General features: G+C 41.3%; 1 protein-coding gene across 2 annotated transcripts in view; it reads left to right on the forward strand.

The window, feature by feature from the left end:
• adamts18 (ADAM metallopeptidase with thrombospondin type 1 motif, 18) overlaps nucleotides 1-22167 on the forward strand; it is a 97278-nt gene that overhangs the window by 65823 nt on the left and 9288 nt on the right. For both annotated transcript variants that reach the window (XM_069535781.1, XM_020080358.2), the window contains 6 exons: nucleotides 4514-4686; nucleotides 5677-5807; nucleotides 7562-7685; nucleotides 7975-8219; nucleotides 16627-16747; nucleotides 19390-19516. In XM_069535781.1, the coding sequence (XP_069391882.1) occupies nucleotides 4514-4686; nucleotides 5677-5807; nucleotides 7562-7685; nucleotides 7975-8219; nucleotides 16627-16747; nucleotides 19390-19516 (921 nt within the window). The remainder of the gene's footprint in view (nucleotides 1-4513; nucleotides 4687-5676; nucleotides 5808-7561; nucleotides 7686-7974; nucleotides 8220-16626; nucleotides 16748-19389; nucleotides 19517-22167) is intronic.

The following is a 22167-nucleotide window of genomic DNA, read 5'->3' on the forward strand; positions in this document are numbered from 1 at the left end:
TTCTAGAAATCTCTGTCTTCGGAACACACATCTCAAGATCCCTTCATCTTATCGGCTTCACACTTCACGCGCAAGGAAGTGTCATGTCAGATTTTTAAAAAGGAAAGAAAAAGAGGAAGAATTGATTGATTGAATAACTTGTGAATCTAAAACAACTGAAGGAAACAGCATGAGCGCACACACCCACATGCACAGGATAACAAGACACACATATCACAGTAAGTTTCCAGTATGATCATGGCTAATGGCTAACTTCCAATGCACTACCTTGATTTGTGGACAGATTTCAAACTTCATCAAGAAGAATCTGCTGATTGGTTTGTACTTTTAATGATTGCCATCATATAGGAATTAGTCACAGTGTGTTAGATCATGGGGGCATGTCACATCCAATCCCACCAAACACAGGCTGTGTGTCTCTGTTAAAGTAAAGGTGAGATGATTTTGTCATGGAAAAGATACCGGAAAATGACTTCATACCTTCGTGAACCTCGACAATATCATGCCGTTTATAAGACAGCCTCAAGAAGTCTTATAATAACAACAATCAAATACTAATGAAATAACTGTTATTTCAACTGCACTCAGTCCACACACAGTACAGCACTGTCTTGTCAGCTGGCATTCTACTGCATTAATCTCTTTTTAATTGACACGTCAACTTCTTTCATTCACATCCACCAATAGTTTCCACTTCTATTTCTTTATCACATTTCTTCTGCTTTCTATTTTTTTTTTAATTGACTTTAAATGAAATTACTGTTACTTCAAATTCTTATGAGCCACAATTTTTCACCTTTGAAATTAAAAATACAATACAAAAAACAAACAAGGGAAACTGGGAGGTGTGGGTCATGGAAGAACATATTACATTTGTGTTGATCTGTGTGTTCTTTGTTTTTCACTTTCTGTAACATTGCAAGGTTTTTCAAAATTGGCACTGATTTCTCTGAGAAATATTCATGGTTCTTGATGAGAAGAATGGGAAATGTTAAGCCAACTGATATTTATGAATGTGTACAATCTGATGCAAATAAAAAATCAGATCCAGTGAATTTAAATGTGGTATGAACTCTACTGAGTGACATTATAGTTGATACCTGAGGTCAAATCAGTGCTTACATTTATACTGACTTTCAACTGTATTCCAACTGCGACCTTTGCTATGACTTCAACTGTTTCAGTGTTTCAGTGACTTCTAATCTTTGGCTCCAAGTATAGCATCTTTATCAGAAAACCTGCATTTGTTTTCGAGATTAAATCCCCCCCCCCCCCCCCCCCATTATATCCACTTCATTGAGGAGTCCATTCAGATACTCACAAACTGCACAGTCCTCTTTACTCCACCAGCTTCTTAGTAACTGGGCAGATACCGATGTGGCTGCTCTATCCGTCACAGCCGACTTGTCTCTTAATCCCCATTGACGGATCAAAGACGTTTTCAGAGGCAGACCGGCCCTCATATGATACACATTATACACCATGACTGGCAGACCAAAAAGGGCCACAGAGCCCTTTAAACCAGGTTAGCTGTCAGGTTCATTTATCATTCCTGTGGCACTAAAGAGTGTTTTGTAGCAGCTACTGTGGAAAAAAGGGTAGTTTCTGCTAAAAGGGTGATTTATGGGTTCAGTGGGGCAGAGGGGGGATGTAAAGATGGCGAGGGTGGAATATTAAATCCAATAATGCCATGTCATGATATTATTATCAAAATGCATACAATGGGCCAACTAGTTGTCAGATCCCCAAGAATTCTGTGAAAAATTATTTTTTTCTAAATAAGACATCACAACCCTGCCACCCCAACACACACCCTCCACCGAAGGAATTCAGCAAACACACTCATTCTAACTGCACTGAGTAATTTTTCAGTCCCTGACTCGTGACATCCAGAATATGTTTGCCCCCATTAATCTCTGCAATTATATTGGAACAGCCCCTCTGCTCCTAATCTGTGCAGAGCAAGAAGGATTACCCTCAATCTGACAGCTTGTCTCGAATGTCATCTTCACCCTCACACTGAACTGTCGGGACAGACTGGGGTATCACTGTCTCTGGAAAGATCATTAAGATTTGACACTTTTGAACACATTTCGACTCTTTCAAACTTGCAGTATTTGTACTTAATGTATTTGCATAAATGACATGTGTACCCATATAAAATCCTGAGACAGACTATATATTTTCACCTCTGCCCTCCCACAAACTTTTCGCCAAGCATGAGCAATGTTAAAGATAAATCCTTTGATTCTGCTAAAACTCGTCCATTTTATGAGAGAAACATTTATCTTTTGCTCAGTTTTGTAAAGGGGTCCATGTGATCAGCCAATTAAAGCCCTCCAGTCAAGGAGTTGCTCCAAGACGGGAAATGAATCCTCTCCACTTCTCCCACCCCTCCAAGTCTCCTCTACTCCCCCATAGACCACCTGCCAGATCAAACACAGTCATCCTAATCCTCACCAACAAGCCTTTGAGATTAGGTTCAAGATCTTGACCTGGTTTTGTAGGGAGCATATTTTGTCACACGATTTAAAAAGAGAGCGGGGGTGTGCGATGAGGGAGCCATGGTGCTCAGATAGACCCCTGTTTGGTGGAGTCTCCTGCTCGTCTTGTAAAAGTGTTTTACCGGGGTACAGTAGCAGAATATGAATCTGTGTGTGAAGTTGTAAGAGGGACAGAGATGTAGCAGGTGATTCAAGGAGACAAGACTAGACACGGTGACCTCTGACCTACAGGAGTTCAGTCTCAGCTTCTGTCCCCGGACTGATTTAACAGGCTCCTGGGACATTAGAGCATCCTAAAGGATCCTGCATTGGAGCTGGGTGTGAGACTGAAAGAAGAATAGCCGATACACAACCTGAAAACTTGTCGTATCTGGTTTCTGTCTTGTTGCTGGAAGTAGATTTACAGTTGCTCAGAGAATGTATGATCTAGGGAGAGGAGGCAAAAAGATGCAGAAGAGCGGGAGTATTGTGAAACACAGGGCCAGATGTACATAATCCATGAATTGCATTCAAGTAAACTCCATCTTCTACGCTCCTCTGATCAGAAGGCCTTGACTGACGGAGTATACGGTGTAGTCCCCCACTGGCCTGCCGTAAGCACATTACCATATGGGCTGCGTTTGTCTGCCGCTAAGTCTTAATAGGATCAGGGCTATGAAAACCTGGGCCAAATCTCCCCCTCACCAAGGGAAGCAAGAGCAGCGCAGAGCAGACTTCCACACACACACACACACACACACACACACACACACACACACACACACACACACACACACACACACACCTTCAGTGAAGCTCCATCATTCTTGGCAACTAAGTCATCTGTGATTGAGTCCAGGTCCGAACGCATGGGATGAACAGTTGGAGTCAAACGCAGGGAGGCAACAAAATGCATTTTTGCTTCTGATTGTTACTCGCATTTGTTTCACACAGACATATTCAATAATGTCACAGGACATTCAAAAGAACCACATGTCTGGTTGATTTGTCGTCCTTGTGTTTACGATTAGGCACTCTTTCAATTCCTTCATTACACTGTAAAACTTAGTGAGTTGTTTTTATATTATTTTTATTTTTGATCAGCCTGGTTCCACAGTCTGTGTATGTTTGTGTGTTTGTGTGTCTGTCTGTGGCAGCCACTTTGCTAAATCGCTGAACTAAATTTTCTCTGCTGGTGGCTGGGTTGGAACGCCTGGCATGAGTTTAGAAAGCCTCTGAAATCTCACATGGTGTCCTGTTTCAAGACTTGTCTCTTTCGACCAGGAAGTGATGGCTTTCATCATTTTAATGACGGCATATTGAAGCTGCTTTTTCTATTTATGTTCTGCACCTTCATTTATTCCTGTGTTTGAAGAGGTGTTGGTGTAGCATGGTGCACAGCATCACCTAACATGGCATCCAGGCTTTTCTTAGGGCTTTTCTTTGACAGATACCAGCACCTTCATTAGCTTTAATGTTGAAAACTGTAACGAAACTGTAATTTACACTTCGATCAGGGATAATCCTATACCAACAGATGACATGGTTTCATTTCCATGTATGAAATCAGCACCATTGATGTCAACTTTAGATGTAAACTTAATGATAATCACACCACCGTCCACTATGGTGAACCAACACAATTATTTGGGGTGTATTGTTTAGGAAAGTGTCTGATGAAGCTTAAAAGAAGTTTAACATTTTTAAAATAGTGTAAACCGCACCTTCATTCGGTCTGAGTCAGACCACAATTTTAAAACAGTGGCTCAATTGTCCATCCATCCATTATCTATGTGACTTAAGCTTTAAGGGTCTCCAGCAGAGCTGGAACCAATCCTAGCAGAAATTTGGCAAGAGGCGGGTTATACCCTGGACAGCTCACCAGCGTATCACAGGACCAACATATAGAGACAAACAACCGTTCACTCTCACATTTACCCCTATGGTCAATTATGAGTCTCCAATTAATAAAATCCCAATCTGTAAACTTTGTGTTTCTTCTCTTCTTCCCTGTCGTTTCTTCCTCCCAGGCCACAGAACAATGGTAAATTTTGCTCGGGCTCCAGTCGACTCAACCAGCTGTGTAACACTCGGCCCTGCCCCCTCAACACTGTGGACTTCAGGGCCCAACAGTGTGCTGAGTACAACAGCAAGCCCTTCAGGGGCTGGTACTACAAATGGAAGCCCTACACCAAAGTGGACGGTAAGGTGGTCATTTGATCAGACCCAAAAAGAAGGAGAGGAAGAGTATGTCTATTCCTGTGGTGCATTTATATTGAATGTATGATTTGCTACAAGGATGTAGTGGATGTATTCTTCTTTAAGAGTTGCAGAGCAGATTATTTTGTGAATTAAATTACAGTACTTCTGGGGGATTACAAATACATCCCTTGATTTACTGTAGTCCTGGCACATAGGGCAAAAGAGAATAAATCTCATTGTTTAAAGTACACAGCACCACTACATAAACACAGAATTGCAGTTGCTCAGGGCAAGCGTCTTCTTGTCTTAGTTTTGTAGGTCTTTTATTTCTACACCCTGCTGTACTGTGCTCGTCCAAATCTCTTTTATAAAGTGTTTCTGTAATGCCAACCTCTATTTACTGCTGCAGTGATTAGGGCCAAACAGCTTGAGGAAACTATTATTCTGTGTAATGTGCATGGGAGACATGTAGCCACCTGCACCCTCTGACACAGTGGGGATAGATTTAAAAAGGAAGCCTGCGGGCCAGCTTTGTTACACAGAGCGGTGGAGAGAGAGAAAGAGGGAGAGAAGGAGTGAAATGAAGGAGAGCTGTGTGTTTGGCTGTCGTCCCAGGCCTGTTTAAGCTGTTGATGAATGGGAGGTGATGTAGAGAGGAACAGATTCTAAACTGCCTTCTGGGACCTTGGGCCAAGTCACCTTCACCGTCATTTATTTTAATCAAAGATGGCTGCAGAGACTTGTCTGTGATAACTGATCTGAACTACAGAATAAACCTGTTGCCCCACGTGAGTACCCCTGGGTGCATTCACAGTCAGTTCCTGTCTTTTCCAATTCAGCCTCGGCAGGAGCTGCATGTACTCTATGTAACAGGTTGTAGAACAGTAGCTACTAGAACGTCCAGTACCAGGCCATAGCAGAACATGACTGAATTGTGACTTTTAATGATTCTGACTTCCTCTATGCACTGTTCTGTATGTTGTGTGTGCAGATGAAGACATCTGTATGCTGTACTGCATCGCAGAGGACTTTGACTTCTTCTTTGCCATGTCCAGCAAGGTCAAAGATGGAACCTCCTGCTCTGATTACAAGGGGGATGTCTGCATTGATGGAGTCTGTGAGGTACATATACTGCTCTCTGTGTGTGTGTGTATAATATGACTTTGCCCAAAGAAAATGCGTTCCTCGACCTTTTTTTCAGTTACTGAGATACGGTCGCCTCAGAAACTATTTAGAGCCCTTTACTTTTTGCACACGCCGTTGTACAATATAAATAATTTTAAACTGATGAAATTGCTATTTCTGTCCATGAAAATACACTCAACAGCCCATAATGACGATGTTGGCATGTTGACATGTTGACATGAGGCCTGTCACGATAAATACTGTATTGACTTATTGTACGAATATAAATGTGAGGTCAATAATTTTTCTGACCTCGATATATTGCCCAATGTGTTTACATGTGTGTTTGTTTACATGAGAATGTCACCAGTAGCGAGTTGTGAGTTGTGCAGCTTCTCTGTGAGCGAGGCAGCGTTTACACTCACACACACAGGCAGTACACTCTTTAGTCAGCAGTAGACTCAATAGGATGCTCATCTGCACACACAGCTGCACACCCAGCACTGTGTCATAGAGAGGGATGTTATTTTGGTTTAAAAGGGATGGCATCCCCTTTCAAATCACCTACTGTGATGAAGCATCGTGGTTGAAGCATCATGGTATGGAGGAATTTCTCAGTGGCAATGACAGGGAAAGTGGTCCTTTAAGAAAACCTGCTCCAGAATGTATTAGACCTGAGACTGGGGCGACGATCCAACTTTCAGCTCAACGGTGACCTGAAGCAAGCAGCCAAGATAAAGCTGGAGTGGTTTTGGGACAAGTCTGTGACTGTCCTTGAGTGTTCCGGCCAAAGCCCAGACTTAAACCCCATAGAACATCTGTGAACAGGCGTGACAATGGCAGTTCACAGATGCTTCCAATCTAAGCGAGCTAGAGAGTATCTGCCAGGAAGAATGAGATAAACTACTCACATCCAGGTGTACAAAGCTTGAAGAAAAGCTGCAGGATACACAGTGTGCTTCTACAAAGTACTGAAGTGTCTGAATACTGTCCTTTTTTGTTATTGAGTCAAGTCTTAACTTTTACTTTAGCTGTTAATTCCAATTAATACTGATTTTATTTAAGACACTCTGCAAATCTGTTACATTTAACCTCATTTAGGAAGATAAACAAAGGCAAATGTTGAGATGCAAGAACAAAGTCCTTGTTCATCTACTGTATTTATTTAACACCAGTGCAAAATATGATTACAGTGGACATTTGGGGTATGTAATCCCAATTAACTACCATCTGGAAAAAGTAAATAATTGGGTTAAAGTGGGCATTTGTTGAGAACCTGTCAAGTTGTCAAAAGCAGTCATGTTGTTGGTCATACACTCTGTCCTTTAAGGAGTCATTCTTGCCAAGATGTCATCTAATTGCTTGTAGAATACATTGGGCCCAAGGAACAAGTCATTTTGTGTACAGAGAAGTAAATTCACCTCAGCATTTTAACTGCTGCAGGCGATCGTGGGTAGGCAGCTGTTACAAGTTTAATGAGAGATGAAAACGTTATAGTTTACTACATTTGATTGAAAACTTGTTTTTTTCCAAAATTTCACCAAATAATGAAAAAACAATCCTGCATTTCCCTGCCATGCCAACATTGTGACATGTATGTGTCACACACCAGATGGCAACAGAGTTGGAACTTATTAGTTAATTACACTGTCATTACTACTTTTAGAAAAACACTGTTCTTACCTGTATATTCAAGAAGTGCTCGCATTGATGGTATGTGTCTGTTCTGTATGTGTGTTTTGTGTGTGTAGGCAGTGGGCTGTGACCAGACTCTGGGCTCCAAGGCCTCTCTGGACGCCTGCGGAGTCTGTAAGGGAGACAACTCCACTTGCAAGTTCTTCAAGGGCCAATACACCCTACAACACAGGGCTAACGGTAATCTTGGTCTTTGTCTGTACTGAGTCTGTACATGTCTGTACATTTCTTCAAGCCAAACGGAGATTTTAAGCAGACAAACAGAAACAGACACTTTTAATGGTCTGATTCACTTCATGCATTTGGGGTAACACACATTTACCAGAGGTAAAGCAAGGACAGTGTATGTGTGTGTGTGTGTGTGATGAACTATTCCATAATGTCTAAAGAAATTTTGAGGACAACAGTGATAAACAAATATCTAAGTGGGATTCAGCCTTGACTTTACTCCCTTCTTTTTTCCCCTCAGAGTATTACTCTATGGTAACAGTTCCAGCTGGGGCACGGAGCATTAGCGTTCAGGAAATGGAGGTCTCCACCAGCTACTTGGCTGTGCGCTCCCTCAAAAGGAAGTACTACCTGACCGGGGACTGGACCGTGGACTGGCCAGGAAAGTTCCACTTTGGCGGAACTGTGTTCGACTATCAGCGCTCTTTCAACAAGCCGGAGAGCCTGTACGCTTCTGGACCTACTAATGAGACGCTAGTGTTTGAAGTAAGCCGCCTCTGTCTGGTGACGTCCGTTTGTGGCAATTGACAGTGACAGGGTCCCTTTTTTTAATGTCTGAACATGACGAGGCTTAGATGAAAAAAGAGGTTTGGGTGGTAGGGAGAACAGGGGTGTTTGTAGCTGTCTGCAATGCTTCTGTGGGGGATTAATTGTGTTTGGTGCTTGGTTACGTCAGGCATGATGTGTGGATGAGTGGGTGGTGTGAGAGGGCATTAGAAACAAACTAGAGGTTTCAAAGGTTCAAACAGCCTGTCCTGTGCAGGGCTGTCATCTGTGTGAGAGTGAAGAGCTTCACATCATATCACGGTCTACAGTTTACACTGTTGGTTCACACAGGGCACACAGTCAGTAGTTTTCAGGAACTAGTTTTACAGAAGAGAGTAAAATCTGTGGATTATCAAGAATTAACTGTGACTATATGTCTAAATCCACAGCAAATAATTTTTTATAAGTCAGCGTTTATTTGCCCTACCTACTCTACAGGCATTAAGATTAAGACATGCGTATTGACAGTGTGTGTTGACACCATTAATCACTGGATTTAACCCAGTCATCACTTTTCATAGGGACTAGTTTTTTCAAAGAAAGTAGGTCTGCCGTGAGCACAACCAATTCTCTGGATTATCCAATTTCCAACATTTCTGTTTTAAAATTTAAAGTTGTGTTCAGACAGAATGTGACGAACATGTTCATCTCTTATTAGTGTGCACAGTGTTTCTGCAGTGTGCTTTTAACATAATTATATCGACTGTACAGGTGACAATGTGCAAGATGTCCTTTCTCTGGAGTTTCTCCTGCCAGCCTCCTAGTTAAAACTATTCACCATGAGTGAGTGGGCATGTTGATGATGTTTCTAACATGCGATGGGTGCAAAACTGAAAAGAAGACAAATAACTCAGAATGAAAAAGTGGTGCCATAAATGAATAAGGGACAGACGTGGATGTCAAGAGAGCTTTTGATGATAAGGGCCAACTCTAGTGTCAATGCTCTCTAAAAAAACATGTGATCTCTGCAGCTGACTTTATACATTATGTCCTGCCTGTGCCTGCGGTGCCACCCCTCATCTGACCCTCACCACATTTCTGTGTTGTTGTGAATACGTCTCAGTGGAGAATCTCCTGCTGTGTTGTTCCTGTGTGAAAGGCAAACGCCGCAGAAGGTCCAGAGCCAATTGTGTGAAAATCCTCAGGGGGTCATGTCTGAAAATGGTTTATGCAACAGCTCAAACTCATACTGATCTCACAACTCAACTGGAACTCCAGTCGACCTGTTCCCCTTTCCCTCCTTTATGAATTAATTGATCATAAAGCTTAGTGGTTGGAAAACAGAACACAATTTTTATTAATTCATATTTCCACTGAAAACACAAGATCTGTGATTATTCAGTGTAATTGGCAAAACCTATAAATAAAACAAAAGGCAGCATGAGGAGAAAACAGTCAGGGTAAGGTAAGTCAAGGCAAGTGGGAAAATACAGTATGTCCTCTGTAGATGTCGGTGAGAACACTGACACATCAGAGAGAGGGAGATGTGGCACAATTAAGCTAAATCAGCCTTTGTGCCACTTCACTATTCAGTTCAGCCTCACATGGCAGAAGCTTGCCCTCTGTTTGTAAGCACTACAGTTTCTTGGTACTGCCAGCCCCAGTGTAAACACAGTCACGTGTTTGTCCATGTACACATATTCAAAGGCATGGATGTAGCCCCCCTGGCCACTGACCTCAAAAGCGCTTTGTTCCAGCCATGTGATTTGAAGCTAAAAGAGCAAGTAAAATCCCTAAGTCAGCTGGCCTTCAGAGGCACGCATGGAAAGTATGAAATCAGATGGCTGCTCAGAGAGAGATGTACACATATTATAGGTGGAGATTGAGGAGCTGATGCCTCTTTGTATTTTTCCCCATATATGTAATCAATTGTTTCTAAGGAACCAGAAAAGCTTGGAGGGGTGGACAGCAGCAGAATGTGATCCTGGGTTAGGCGTATCCTCCTGACAGAAAATGGCAGAATGATACTTTGTCCCAAATAAATGTGTTAGTGAAAGCATTTATTTTCTCCTGAACTCTGACCTGTAGCCATGGGCAACTGAAGTGGAAACCAGGTGACATTTGTTTCATCTCCCTCCATCATGGGAGTGATAGTCATGTAAAAGCGAGTCCTCCCTCAGTCCCTCATGCTGCTGAAGTACTGCGGTCAGAGGAGGAATGATCGGCCCGTAATCCAGGAGGACTGTGATATTTCCGACGTTCTTGGCTGGTCACTTTTTTGACCATCAGGAAGTGTTTTTGTAGCTATTTTAGAAAAGAGGCTTCTGTCTGTGGGCAGCTTTGGAGAGTTTTTCCTGTAGTTGGCAATTGAAAAAGTCCATTCTTATGTCCTTATGGACAAATGCAGAGATGGAAGTTTGTAACCATAATTTGATATTGTCATGCCCTGAAGAGGTTGTTTGATTTTATTCTTATTATTTCTTTGCTACTTTTATAACATTTAACAATCTTTGTTTCAAAGCGCATCATATTATTTTGAGATAATAAGAGTTAACACTTTTATTTACAACTAGCATGTTATTTTAGCCGTGCTGGCTGTGAACAAAAACAAATATCTTCTGGAAAGGTTAGCACAACATTTTGGACAGACATCCATGGCTCCCAGACCTGAGGTCAATACTATTGATTTATGATTAAATATCTGCAAATCTAGTGACTGGTGATCAGCTTCAGCTCTACTTTGTGTTTTGTGGCATCAATTAGTTTGCAAGATGCTCCAAAATTCCTCAGGTATTCCCTCAAGGATATCGGGTTGCCAGCCAGTGGGAAAAAAACCCACAATGGGTCTTGTGGCCAGCTTTTATATTTACTGTGGAAAAATATACATACTTAATCCCATACGACATATTATAGCAGGAGTGTGTTTGCTGTTCAGAGGTTTAAGGCTCAACACTGTCATGTGGCTGCCACCGGTGTCTACTGAAACAACCAGTCTACTGAAGATGTCCCCGGTCTGTGCAATTGATGCAATTGATTATTAGTTTTGTCATCAATTATTTTGCTAATTTGTAGTATATTAACTAACACTGAAGTTGCTCCAGCTCTCTACTCCGCAGGACACAACATCCCAGCCGAGCACACGCACATTATATCGAGCCTGTGGGGGCAGGACTGATACAGACATGTTTGTTATCATTGTTTCGAAGCCAGTGGTTTTAAAATGTACTCAATGCAAAGTGAAACTTGTAAACCAAATCCATTTTTTAGAATAAATAAGATTATATAATGAAGTAGCCAGCTAGACTTACAGTAAATGAGTAGTGTGATGCTGTTTGGCCAGCAGCCTGCATCTATGGAACGCTGTGTGTTAGTGTTGCTCATCAGCCTCATAGAGCTAACATGGGTACAGACTACACTCTTGTAATTTTGGCACTTCTTCCTCTTGTACATGATAACATTGTTGAAAAGACAATTTCTGAGATATAGGACCATGGCAGTGCAGTTGAAAAGAAGTCAGACGAGGAAACAAACCAAAGCTGTGTTTTTTTTTGTGGAATGAGGGGATTATTACTGACAATTTGGGAGTAGGCACTTTTACCTCCAGATGAGGTGTCTTAAAATCTGTTGATAATCTAAACTATTGACTGGAACAAAACATGCCTGCTTGAATGACCACTCGTTTTCGTGCCCCATTCCTGTTGTAGCGATGTCACTGTGCTCCCAGATCTGATCGCAGTGTTTTCATAACCAGGAGAAACATTGACCCAAACCACACACATAAGTCCTACATTTTAATAGGGATGAATTATGCTTTAAAGAGAGGACTGTGCTTAACCTCACAGCGCTCCTCGTGCTTGTCTGGGTGTCCAAGTCATACATCTGTCCGGCAGAGGACTCAGCTGTGGCATGCTGCTGATCTGCAGATGACACAGCCTATAATCTCTATAAGTATGTCCTGTAATTACAAAAAGGAGAAAGAGGTTGATAGAAGGAGGGGGATAGAGAGAGAGAGAAAGAGAGAAGGGGGAGGAGAGCAAGATTAAAAGATTAAGAATTCTGCAATTGAACTCTTTGGATGTGAGAAGTTAAGGCCAGGGCAGTGGGATTTCAACTAAATGAAAAGAGGCAAAGGGAGCGTTTTTTTTCTTCCTTGACTTAACTGCCGATCTTCATCTGTTTCACACATTCTACTTAACTGGCGCTGTCACAGAGAGGAAGAGTGAGAGAGCACAAAAAGGGAGGGTATACACACTGATCACTCCCAGACCCTTACTCAGCTTGAAACACTCAAAGAAAAACAAATGTCGAGGAGTGTGAGTGTAAACTGTGACAAGGTGTTCACATCTGCACAGCTGCTCCGCTGGTCGGGAGGGGGCGGGGAAGGGAAGAGTAGCAGTTAACAGGAGCAAGAGGTCGGAGCAGACATATTGCTGTCTCTGGAGGGCTCAGCTGACACCAAGGAGGATTATTCCTGCTGGATTGGCATCCTTGTGAGGCAATGTCTTGCAAGTCAAGGGCAAAGCATTGTGGGTCTACATGACTTGATGAGTGGTGTGTAGACTGAGTTGTGAAAACTAAGATACTCTGTGGTCTGAAGTGCAGCAGAGTATTTCTTACTGTGCTCATGTGTTTGTTTTTCTACATAAACACACAACTATTAAAAACCACACTAGTGCAATTTTTCAGAATATAAAATTAAAAGCCTGTCACATCTGCTGCTGAAGGTTGTCAGACTTTATTAAATATTAACATATATCAAAATCAGCAGCTTAACTTGAAATTGAAATCTATTCAACCACATTTCTATGGGGCTGAGCAATATAACCCAAAATTATATAAAAAATTAAAAATGTTAATATCAGTCGATATCGGTAATTATCACAAAAAATATCACATATTATTTATTTTTAAGTTTAAAGACTGATTTTAGCCCCTGATTTTGACTCGTCTTTATTTTCAGAGAATGACAAACACTGGATAAACACCAAAACATTTTACAAATCTGAGGTATATCCGTTATGAGTGTACTACTCACTGTGCATACACATTATCTGGACATATATATATTGATATATTGCTATTGATGTCACATGTGGATTATGGATTATTCCCAACTGCATAACACCCAATCACATTCAATCAGCTGTTCATTGCTGACATTATATTCTGATGCTCCCCTCTGTTACTGTTGATTCATCAAGAGCAGAGATTTTACTGCCAAATCTAAGTGTAACCATTCGCTATCAAAGGTCACTCCTTTGACGTTGAGTGTCTCTGACTGAACCTTTGGCTGACTAGGATTGTAGCGCTACCCAGAAGAGTTTTCTACGTGACTAACATTGAGGAGCTATTGGAGATGTGATTGCACAATAGGCAAACACTACAGCACCCTCTGCCCTCTGTCCTTTTGCCACTCAAGCTCTGGCCAAGTGATATGGATTCTAAGACCATGATCTAACTATGAAAAAAATGCTTCAACGAAAAATCTTAACTTGCAAAAACAGAAGCCAGGCTTTGTGTTTGCAGGTCCAGACCAGATGTGCAGTATGATATATTATTAAACTACATGGAAATGTACTGTCAGAGGTCACTCTTGCATTCATTCTCTACTAACTATTCCCTCTGACAGTCGTTTGTGTCGTCTTCTCAGATAAGGCTCATTTCTTTACTGGCTGTGGAGCGTAGCTAGATTTTCATCTGTCATGACTAATATCAATACAGTTTGTTGGTGCTGTTGTTGATTCACTTTGACTACAGGGGAGTTATAAGGCCAGTGTGAGCTCTGTCTGCGAAGTGGGAACAAGCATGAAGTCACGGTATGCATAGGTAGGTTTATCTTCGCTCTTACTAGTTTTGGTGCTTCAGTCATCAATCAGGGGACGAGCGTGCTGTACTTGTACCAGACTATAGACGTGGAGAGGAGACAGGGTTGTACACGTCTGAAATTATTGTTTGAAAGACAGTGTCTGTCCTGGCAGATGGTGTTCACGCTGTGGTTGCTTGGGTTTATTCATCATTGTGGATGGCTTAGGTAAGAGAGCTCAGTTATTTGGAAATCTTCAAGGCTTCAAGGGTGTGTAGGTCCTCTATTAAAGAAAAAAAGCTGAGTGTTGTTTTTAAAACTGCTGGTGCTGGGTTGTTTGGCAAAGGGGAAGGAACTTGGAGAGTAAGAGTTGGTTTTCTTGGATAAACACAAAGTCCTGGTGTGGTTAGTGGTGGCAGTTGATTCGTGGCAGTGGGTTTGGGTTTGGCTGAGGTGGGTGGCAGCAGCAGAGGAAGTGTGGGTGTTAAAGTTTTGCCGGATCCTGCAGTTTTATAAAGGCCACAGTTTTGTCATTGTCTGAAAGACATTGTCCAGTTTGAAGGGGACATTGTCTGAGACACTGAACAAAAAAACATGGTTTGACTTGTGGCTTATTGCCAAGAGCACGTTGGTAATGTGGCTGAGATGGAGAGAGGTAGCCTGGTGGCCTGGACAGCATGGATGTTTGAGTCTTTGTTTTGTTAGCATCATCCACATAGACGACCACAGGCAAAATTATGTTCCACTGACACAATTGGTGGCAGTAACATGACAAGAAATGTAGCAATATCTTAACAAAAGAACTTAAGAAGAGTGCAGACTAGCACACATTGATATAAACATTTTGTAACCTCAAGCATTCGCTGGATTTTGTATGTCAACCCTGCAGGTAAGATAATTGGTATGTGGGCAGAGAGTAGAGTCTGACACTGGGGGGGGGGGGCATGAAACCTGAACAATTTTGTTTTGTTTGTATATTTTATTTTAAATTATGCAAAAATAGCTGTTTGCAGTTCTTGATAACAATGTACCAATGGAGGGACACACCACTGTCCCTGAATCACATAAATACTGAGGAAGACATAAAAACATAATATTTCTCAGGCAAATTTTGATTGTGTTTTTCAGCACTGACATGCACCTGTCCCTCTTTAGCTCAAACTTCCTCCCTCATTTTTCTCACTCATGGGAGTCATGCCTCACAGTTTGAAGCCTCTGTTTTACGCTCTCCTGCTAAGCATCTCTCACTTCACCTCGACTGTCCATACACATGAAACAGTTAACAAGCAGTGCAAGGTGATTGGTCCAGTCAGTAGAGGTACCCCAGGCTTGTTGTATGTGGATTGAACCCAGAGGTTGCTTGGCTTCCCAAAGACAGATGGGTAATGGCAGAATCCTTCGTACTGAAGGATAGAGCCCAAAGAAAATACACTTGTCAAAGCTCATTAATTCAGATGCTGATAGACTGGTATGCGTTTCAGGTGTTGGAATGACCTTTGACAGTCAGACTTTATATAATTTACCTAATGGATTGAGGATTTATAACCACCCAACCTGAATTAAACTAAGGTAGGATGTAAAGAGACAGCTACTGAAGACGACCCCAGGTTTAAAAACCTGTGCCTTGAACAGAATTCCTGGCCAAATCCTCGCACGGTTGTTGTAATGAAAGCCTGATGCTTCTCCTGTAATGGGCATGTCTGCTGTCATTCATCCGTTTGTCTCTACTCCACGTGGATATCCAAATAAATCTCCTGCACTGAAAAGGTTACTCAGAATCACCAGCCAGTACAAAGGATGTGGTGTCAAGGAGCCAGTCTAGTCAGCCAGTTTGGACGAGAGAGGGAACAAAGCGCTCCTTAATGTTTCTGGTTCGTAGGTAGTAGCTCCAATGGCTCAGTGGGAGCCTAAAGGTTGAATTAGGTCGCCGCACTGTGAATGGTCTTACCTTTCTTCTGCTCTTTTTTACTCTTTTCTGCCTTGTACCTTTTTGTTGATACATTGTGGACCTGCTGTATAGATTCATGGGGTCCATCCAATGACAGACTGGCTCTGAGAGGGTAGACATCGAAAAGATGGTATGACAGTGTGGCATAGTTTTTACTATCCAGAATTAGGAATACGTACGACTAGAGCTGAACAGACTGCCCTCAAGAGTATTGTGCAAGGGATGTTTCATTGTTTCCTGTAAATGATGACAATTCTAGTTACAGTAAATTGTCAAACACATGCAGATTTATCAGCGCTGATATTCGTTGCAGATATCTGGGACAATAAGAGCAAATAAGGTCAAAAACAACCACCAGTTAATTTTTCTCGAGCAAAAGCCTTGCTTAGTGTAATTGTTGACCATTGATAAGTCCTAGAGAATCTATTTATTGATTGATGTTTGAACATGCAATTCTCTTGCGTCTCCCTTCTGGTGATTTTGGGGGAGGAATATTTGACTCATTTGACTTGCTGGGGCAACCAGGAAAAAAAGAGATGACTGGAATCTCAGTGAACATTTAATCGTGTGATGCTTTCTCTGTATAAATGAAGCTTAAAAGACAAACTGTTTTCACACATGACTCCTTTCTGACTGACTGTGTCCTTGCCTGACAGATCCTCCTGCAGGGGAAGAACCCAGGTGTGGTGTGGGAGTACACTCTGCCTCGCACGGAGAAGAAACCTGACTACAGCTGGGGTGTGGTGCGCTCAGACTGCTCTGCTCTGTGCGCTGGAGGTGAGACTGTGTTTGAATGTCGGCCAATGCAAGTTTGTCTCCATGTTTTGTGTTTATCAAGTGAACCTTTTCTAAACCCCTCCCTTGAGCTGTGATTGTCCAATCATAGCCAAGCAAACGTAGCAAGGCATAGCAAGAGTTATTTTAAAAAACAGAAACCAAAGAACAAAAGTGTAAAGAACGCAGATGGTTTGTTTATCTCTTCCAATTTAAGCAACTTGGCTAATTCCAATATCAGACCACACATCTGTAGAAGTCGTCTGATCACAGTGCAGTTTACACTACATCATTTGCTGTCGTGTGATCAGTAGTCTTGCAGTAGTTGAGTTCATACTACATGACTGACCTGATTAGTAAACCTCTGACTAGTAGGGCTAGGCTCCAAACTACATTTGATCACAAAAGCATCACGATAAACCTCTGACATTAATCGGCATCTAAAAATTGTGTCGGTTGAAGTCTTAACAAGTTTACTACTGTAGGTAGTAATATTGGTTACTCAGTCAGTGTTGCTCATAAGAGTTAAAATAGTAAATGTATTCAGATTTGCCATCACAACACATCTTCTCTTGAAACAGGTTTACATTGGAATATCAACAGTGCACGTGTATCTATCTTCCTAGATAGACGGTCTTAGAATGTACATCACTACACCCAAACATTTCATCAGGTTCAATTCAAAGTCTTTTAATCTGTCTCTGTCCGAAATGTAGGACCCATTGTTTCAAAATTGTTTAATTGATCTGCCACAGTAGTAAACTGTGTGTGTGACAACATTATGTGCCAGGCAGTATAACGGTAACAGTAAGTGGTCAGATACAATATAAGACAGATGCACTTTCATGTGAGTGGATGTGATTCAATCTGTATGTTTGTGTGTGTATGTCTTGTGTGTGTGTTGTTTTGTGTACATGTCCCTCTGCTACTGTGTGTTCAGGAAGTGTGTGTTGAGGCTAATGAAAAGCACCTTTGTCACCTGAGAACTTCAGACTCTGTTCATCCCTAAAGGCTCTCAGCAACCCCCTGTGTGTGTGTGTGTGTGTGTGTGCGTGTGCGTGTGTGTCTGTGCGTGTGCGTGTGTGTGTGTGTTCTTTTTAAACAATGTCTTCATTGAGTTTTCATTATATAGACGTCAGCATCATCATGTTGCAAGTTTACACACTCACACACTCATTCTCTCTTTAAATCTCTGTTACATTTAGAGCCAGAGTTTAACATAAAACATATGACTATCTTAATCAATGGTACCTCTAACAAATTGAAGATAAACATAATCAAAAACTTACATCATTGCAACAAATTTCCAAATGCTGCCTCCACCCCCTCTGGGCTTTACCACCACTTTGGTTCTTTAAGTGAGTTTGTCCTGAGTTGTCCTCCTGGTGAAGATCTCCCTGCACAATTTATTAAATTATTAAATGTTTTCCAGACTCGCTTGTTAACATCACATTTGTTTTTCATGTTAGTTTCTCTATTGACATATAGTTATGTTTTGTTCCAGTTAAAAGCTTTCGTTTGTTGTGCCTGTTATTTACCAAAATCAAAACATTCTTTCTTAGGTGTTGCAATATCATCTGGGAGTTTGGTGGAACAAATGAATGTCTTCATTTTGTCTCAGCCCATTATAAATGCGTTTAAGTTCCTTGGGGCTCATTACATTGAAAACATTTGTCAGAAATATTAGTAACATTAATTCAGTTTAACATATTACATACTCCAAATCCACATCAACCAATTATAGTGAAGCAGTTTGAAATTAGTGCTGGCTGTTTGTGTGTGAGCCTCCTCACAGGCTGTGTTCCTTCTTATTTAACATCTTCCTCGTCCTCTTTTAAATATGCCCTCCATGCTTCCAGTAGAGATACTGAGGATAACCTAATCTCATCTAAGCCAATGGCACTATATATATATATATGAAATCATCCCCTTAGCATTGCAAACCTTGCGAATCATTACTTCCACAGGTTTAATTGCAGGAATTAGCAGTGACTAGTTATGCAAATAATAAATGAAACTCCTCCTTTGAAGATATTTAAAGACATTTTAATTTTGGGATGTTATATATGTACAGAGAGAGAGGACCTCAAGAGTCATTTGAACCTCTTCTTTATAAAGATATACTTTAGTGAGACCATTCTTAATTCATAGCTGGAATCCAGAATCCATTTTCCCTGCTTAGAATGAAAATTTGACCAAATTGATGTTTGATGTATTCATGTTTCCTCGCCTCATACCATGTATTATCCAGCACTAGCCTTTAGTATGGGCAGTATGCACTCTTAGATATTTTAGCCTGGCTGTATTGATAAAAACATATTGGTGTCTGAAAAAAGCAGTCTTATTTATTCTATAGTATCAGTAAAGATTTGGACATTTCCGAGCCTTTCTATCATATTGAAGAACAGAGACAAACAAAGTCCAGGACATTACATGTTGCACACATTACATGTTAAATGTTGTTGTTATGTTTGTGTTCTCATAAGTCACTGTGCATCAACCCAAGATTGTTTCACGACAGCAACATTCAGCAGACAAATGGACTGAACACAGAGATTTTGATTGATGACATTTTCAAAATAAAACTGAAATATTAAAATACTGGAAGAACTAAATCAGCTCTCTCTCTCTCTCTCTTCCATCAGGTCGTATCTCCACTAAGGCGATCTGTCTGCAGGACCAGAAAGTTCAGGTCAACTCCACCATGTGTAATCCGCTCTCCAGACCAACACTGGGCTCCCACCTCTGCAACACACAGCCCTGCCCTGCATAGTAAGTGCTAAACCACTGTGTGTGTGTGTGTGTGTGTGTGTGGGTCAGGGCATAGGTGGCGTGTATGATTATGTTGCCAAAATTTCAGGTACTGTTTATATTATAGACATGCACACGTGCAAACACAGGCACACACACACACACACACACACACACACAGTGGTTTAGCAGTGCCTGTGGTCCATTTGCTGTGGCTAGCCACCACTCAGCTCAGCCTGTGTTCTACTTGTTCCTCTCTTCTTTGCTCACCCTCTAATTTCTCATCTTTATTTCCATTTTCCTCTTTGAGAAAACAAGTAAAAACACAGTCTCTACTTATTGCATTGCAGTGTTTTCTCCAGCTGTATGTCCGTCTCAGACTTAATCCCATGTTTATCACACTGCAGTGATGGAAGGTTTATTTTTTAATTGATAATTTCATTAACAAAAAAACCTATCAGGTATCAAGTCTTGACCAGTCAAGGGACACAGACCTAACAGCTAAGAATATTCAAAAAATCATTTAATTCTTTGTCATTTTAGTAAAGGACATATGTTTAAAACATCTTTTACTTTTTTCAAATGGGTTTCAACCTTGTGCTCTCAGCTCTAGATTAAGCAGAGGTCACAAAACAAGGCTCACTGTTGTCATTATCATCAGTAGCATTTCATTAGAATGACATTTAAATGACATTAGAAGTTTACATTCTGTGATTATGCACATGTTGGGGATGTGTGTGTTGGAAGTTTGAGGTTGATTATTGTATCATTTCGATATAATACATATTTTAGTCTTGTTATAGACTGTTATTAGACAAGGCTGTAGGAAGCAAAGCAGCAAAACTTTGAAAAATATGTTTAGTTTTGATTTGTTGTTTGATGCAATGAAAATGGAGTGAAACATCATGATTGACAGCTGAGACTAACAAATGATAGGGAGAGTGCGTGTATCAGTGAGACCTCGATATTGCAGCTTAATCCCTGGATCACTATTGTCAATGTTCATTTCTGGTTAGTAGGAGGAAGTGGAGATGTGTCGTCCATCTTAATATGGACGTCTGTCATTGTCAAAGTGAGCATGTTAGCATGCTCATAATGTATCAGCTAAAAATGTACTTCTTTTTTGGTTGGGGGTTATGGTCAAACATTTCTTAGGTGGGTGGGGTTCTGCTTTCGAAAATGAACTTTCCACCTCTAGTTCTAAAATCTGTGTCTCATGTCCGAGCCAAGATGATCTCTAAAGGCCCACGCCCATTACTGTGCCTCACATTTTTGACATTCGCATGACACGCCAAATCATTTTTCACATTATTGGGAGGGAAAGTGAAATTGTATCGACCACTATGTCAAGGACAATTGGGGAAGATAAAAATTAACTTTTATGTGCCTCACAAATGCTTTATACATTTTTAACGAATTTATTTTCCAGTAGATTGAGGCCCTCTCTGGACCCAGGGCCAGGGAAAAGTTACCCTGTGTACCCATGACATTGACGGCCGTGCCTGTCAGAAACATCTTATTTCAGTGGAATCCCCAGACTTAAAGTCCGACAAATTGGTTGACTGTTTTTGTCATGAAATAAATACACAATGAAGTTTTCCAAGTCTGCAGTGGATTTTTCACTCAAGTGAACACTTGAGAATAAGTGAGTGAGAGAGAAAAACAAAGAATGACAAAGCTGAAGGAAACGAGGGAGACATCAAAGCCAACCCAGCGTGATTGTTGCTTTCTGTGAATATCATCCCTCTCATATATTTTCAGCCCAACGCTGCATGACTGTCTTTGTAGCAAACTGTGTTTTTACATCAGTTGTCTAGACATTGTACTTAATTGCATTTTTAAAGGAGACTTGAGCATTTGGGCCAGTGCAGAAAGCGAAGGAGGAAACCAGGCTGAAGTGTAACAGAGTCACAAGTTGCGACGACACTGAATAAATGGCCCCTCTCCTATGTAGGCCTTTGGCTGAGGGAACTGGAGCTAGCTTGATTTACAGCGCTGCTCCAGAGAACAGGCAGGGAACTGTGTGGGGTTCAGTCAGAGTGTACACACACATACACACATACATGGCAGCATGCACATTTACAGTTCATATGCACACAGGTTTTTTCAAATGTATGATGGTGAAATACTCAAACCTTGAGGTAAAAATACAAGCTGTTTATATCTGATGTTAATGAAGTTGTCATTTTCGTCCACTATCAGCCAAGCTGCAACAAGTCCAGACCAAACTTTCCCCTGTGTTGGACAAGCCAGACAACTATCAGTTACGCCTCCAACATAAAGCCTCTGTTTCTCACCAAGTTTCCCACCACCCGAGAGGGCATTTCCTGCCCCTAATCTCGGGCATACCATTTCTCTTATCTCGCCGAAAGGTATTAAACAGCCTGGTTGCGTGTCCTGAAATCCCCCCTCCTTTCCTGAGTGAAGGAAGTGGTATAGTCCAGATAAATAATCAGGTTGTTCATCCAGGAAAATAAAGCAGTGTTTATTACTCAGTAGCTGACACCGTTTCTCAGCAGCTTATGTGAACAAGCCAATTTATGGGCTCTGCACAGGAAGACAGGTCGGATGAGCGGCATTGAAAGCTTTAATGACTGCATTAAGACCTCCAGGATGTATGGGCACGCACGCATTCAAGAGCCCAGCAGAGAAGAGAAAAATCCACAGTGAGG

This window comes from Paralichthys olivaceus, chromosome 1 (genome assembly GCF_024713975.1).
Source record: "Paralichthys olivaceus isolate ysfri-2021 chromosome 1, ASM2471397v2, whole genome shotgun sequence".
Taxonomy (NCBI): Eukaryota; Metazoa; Chordata; class Actinopteri; order Pleuronectiformes; family Paralichthyidae; genus Paralichthys; species Paralichthys olivaceus.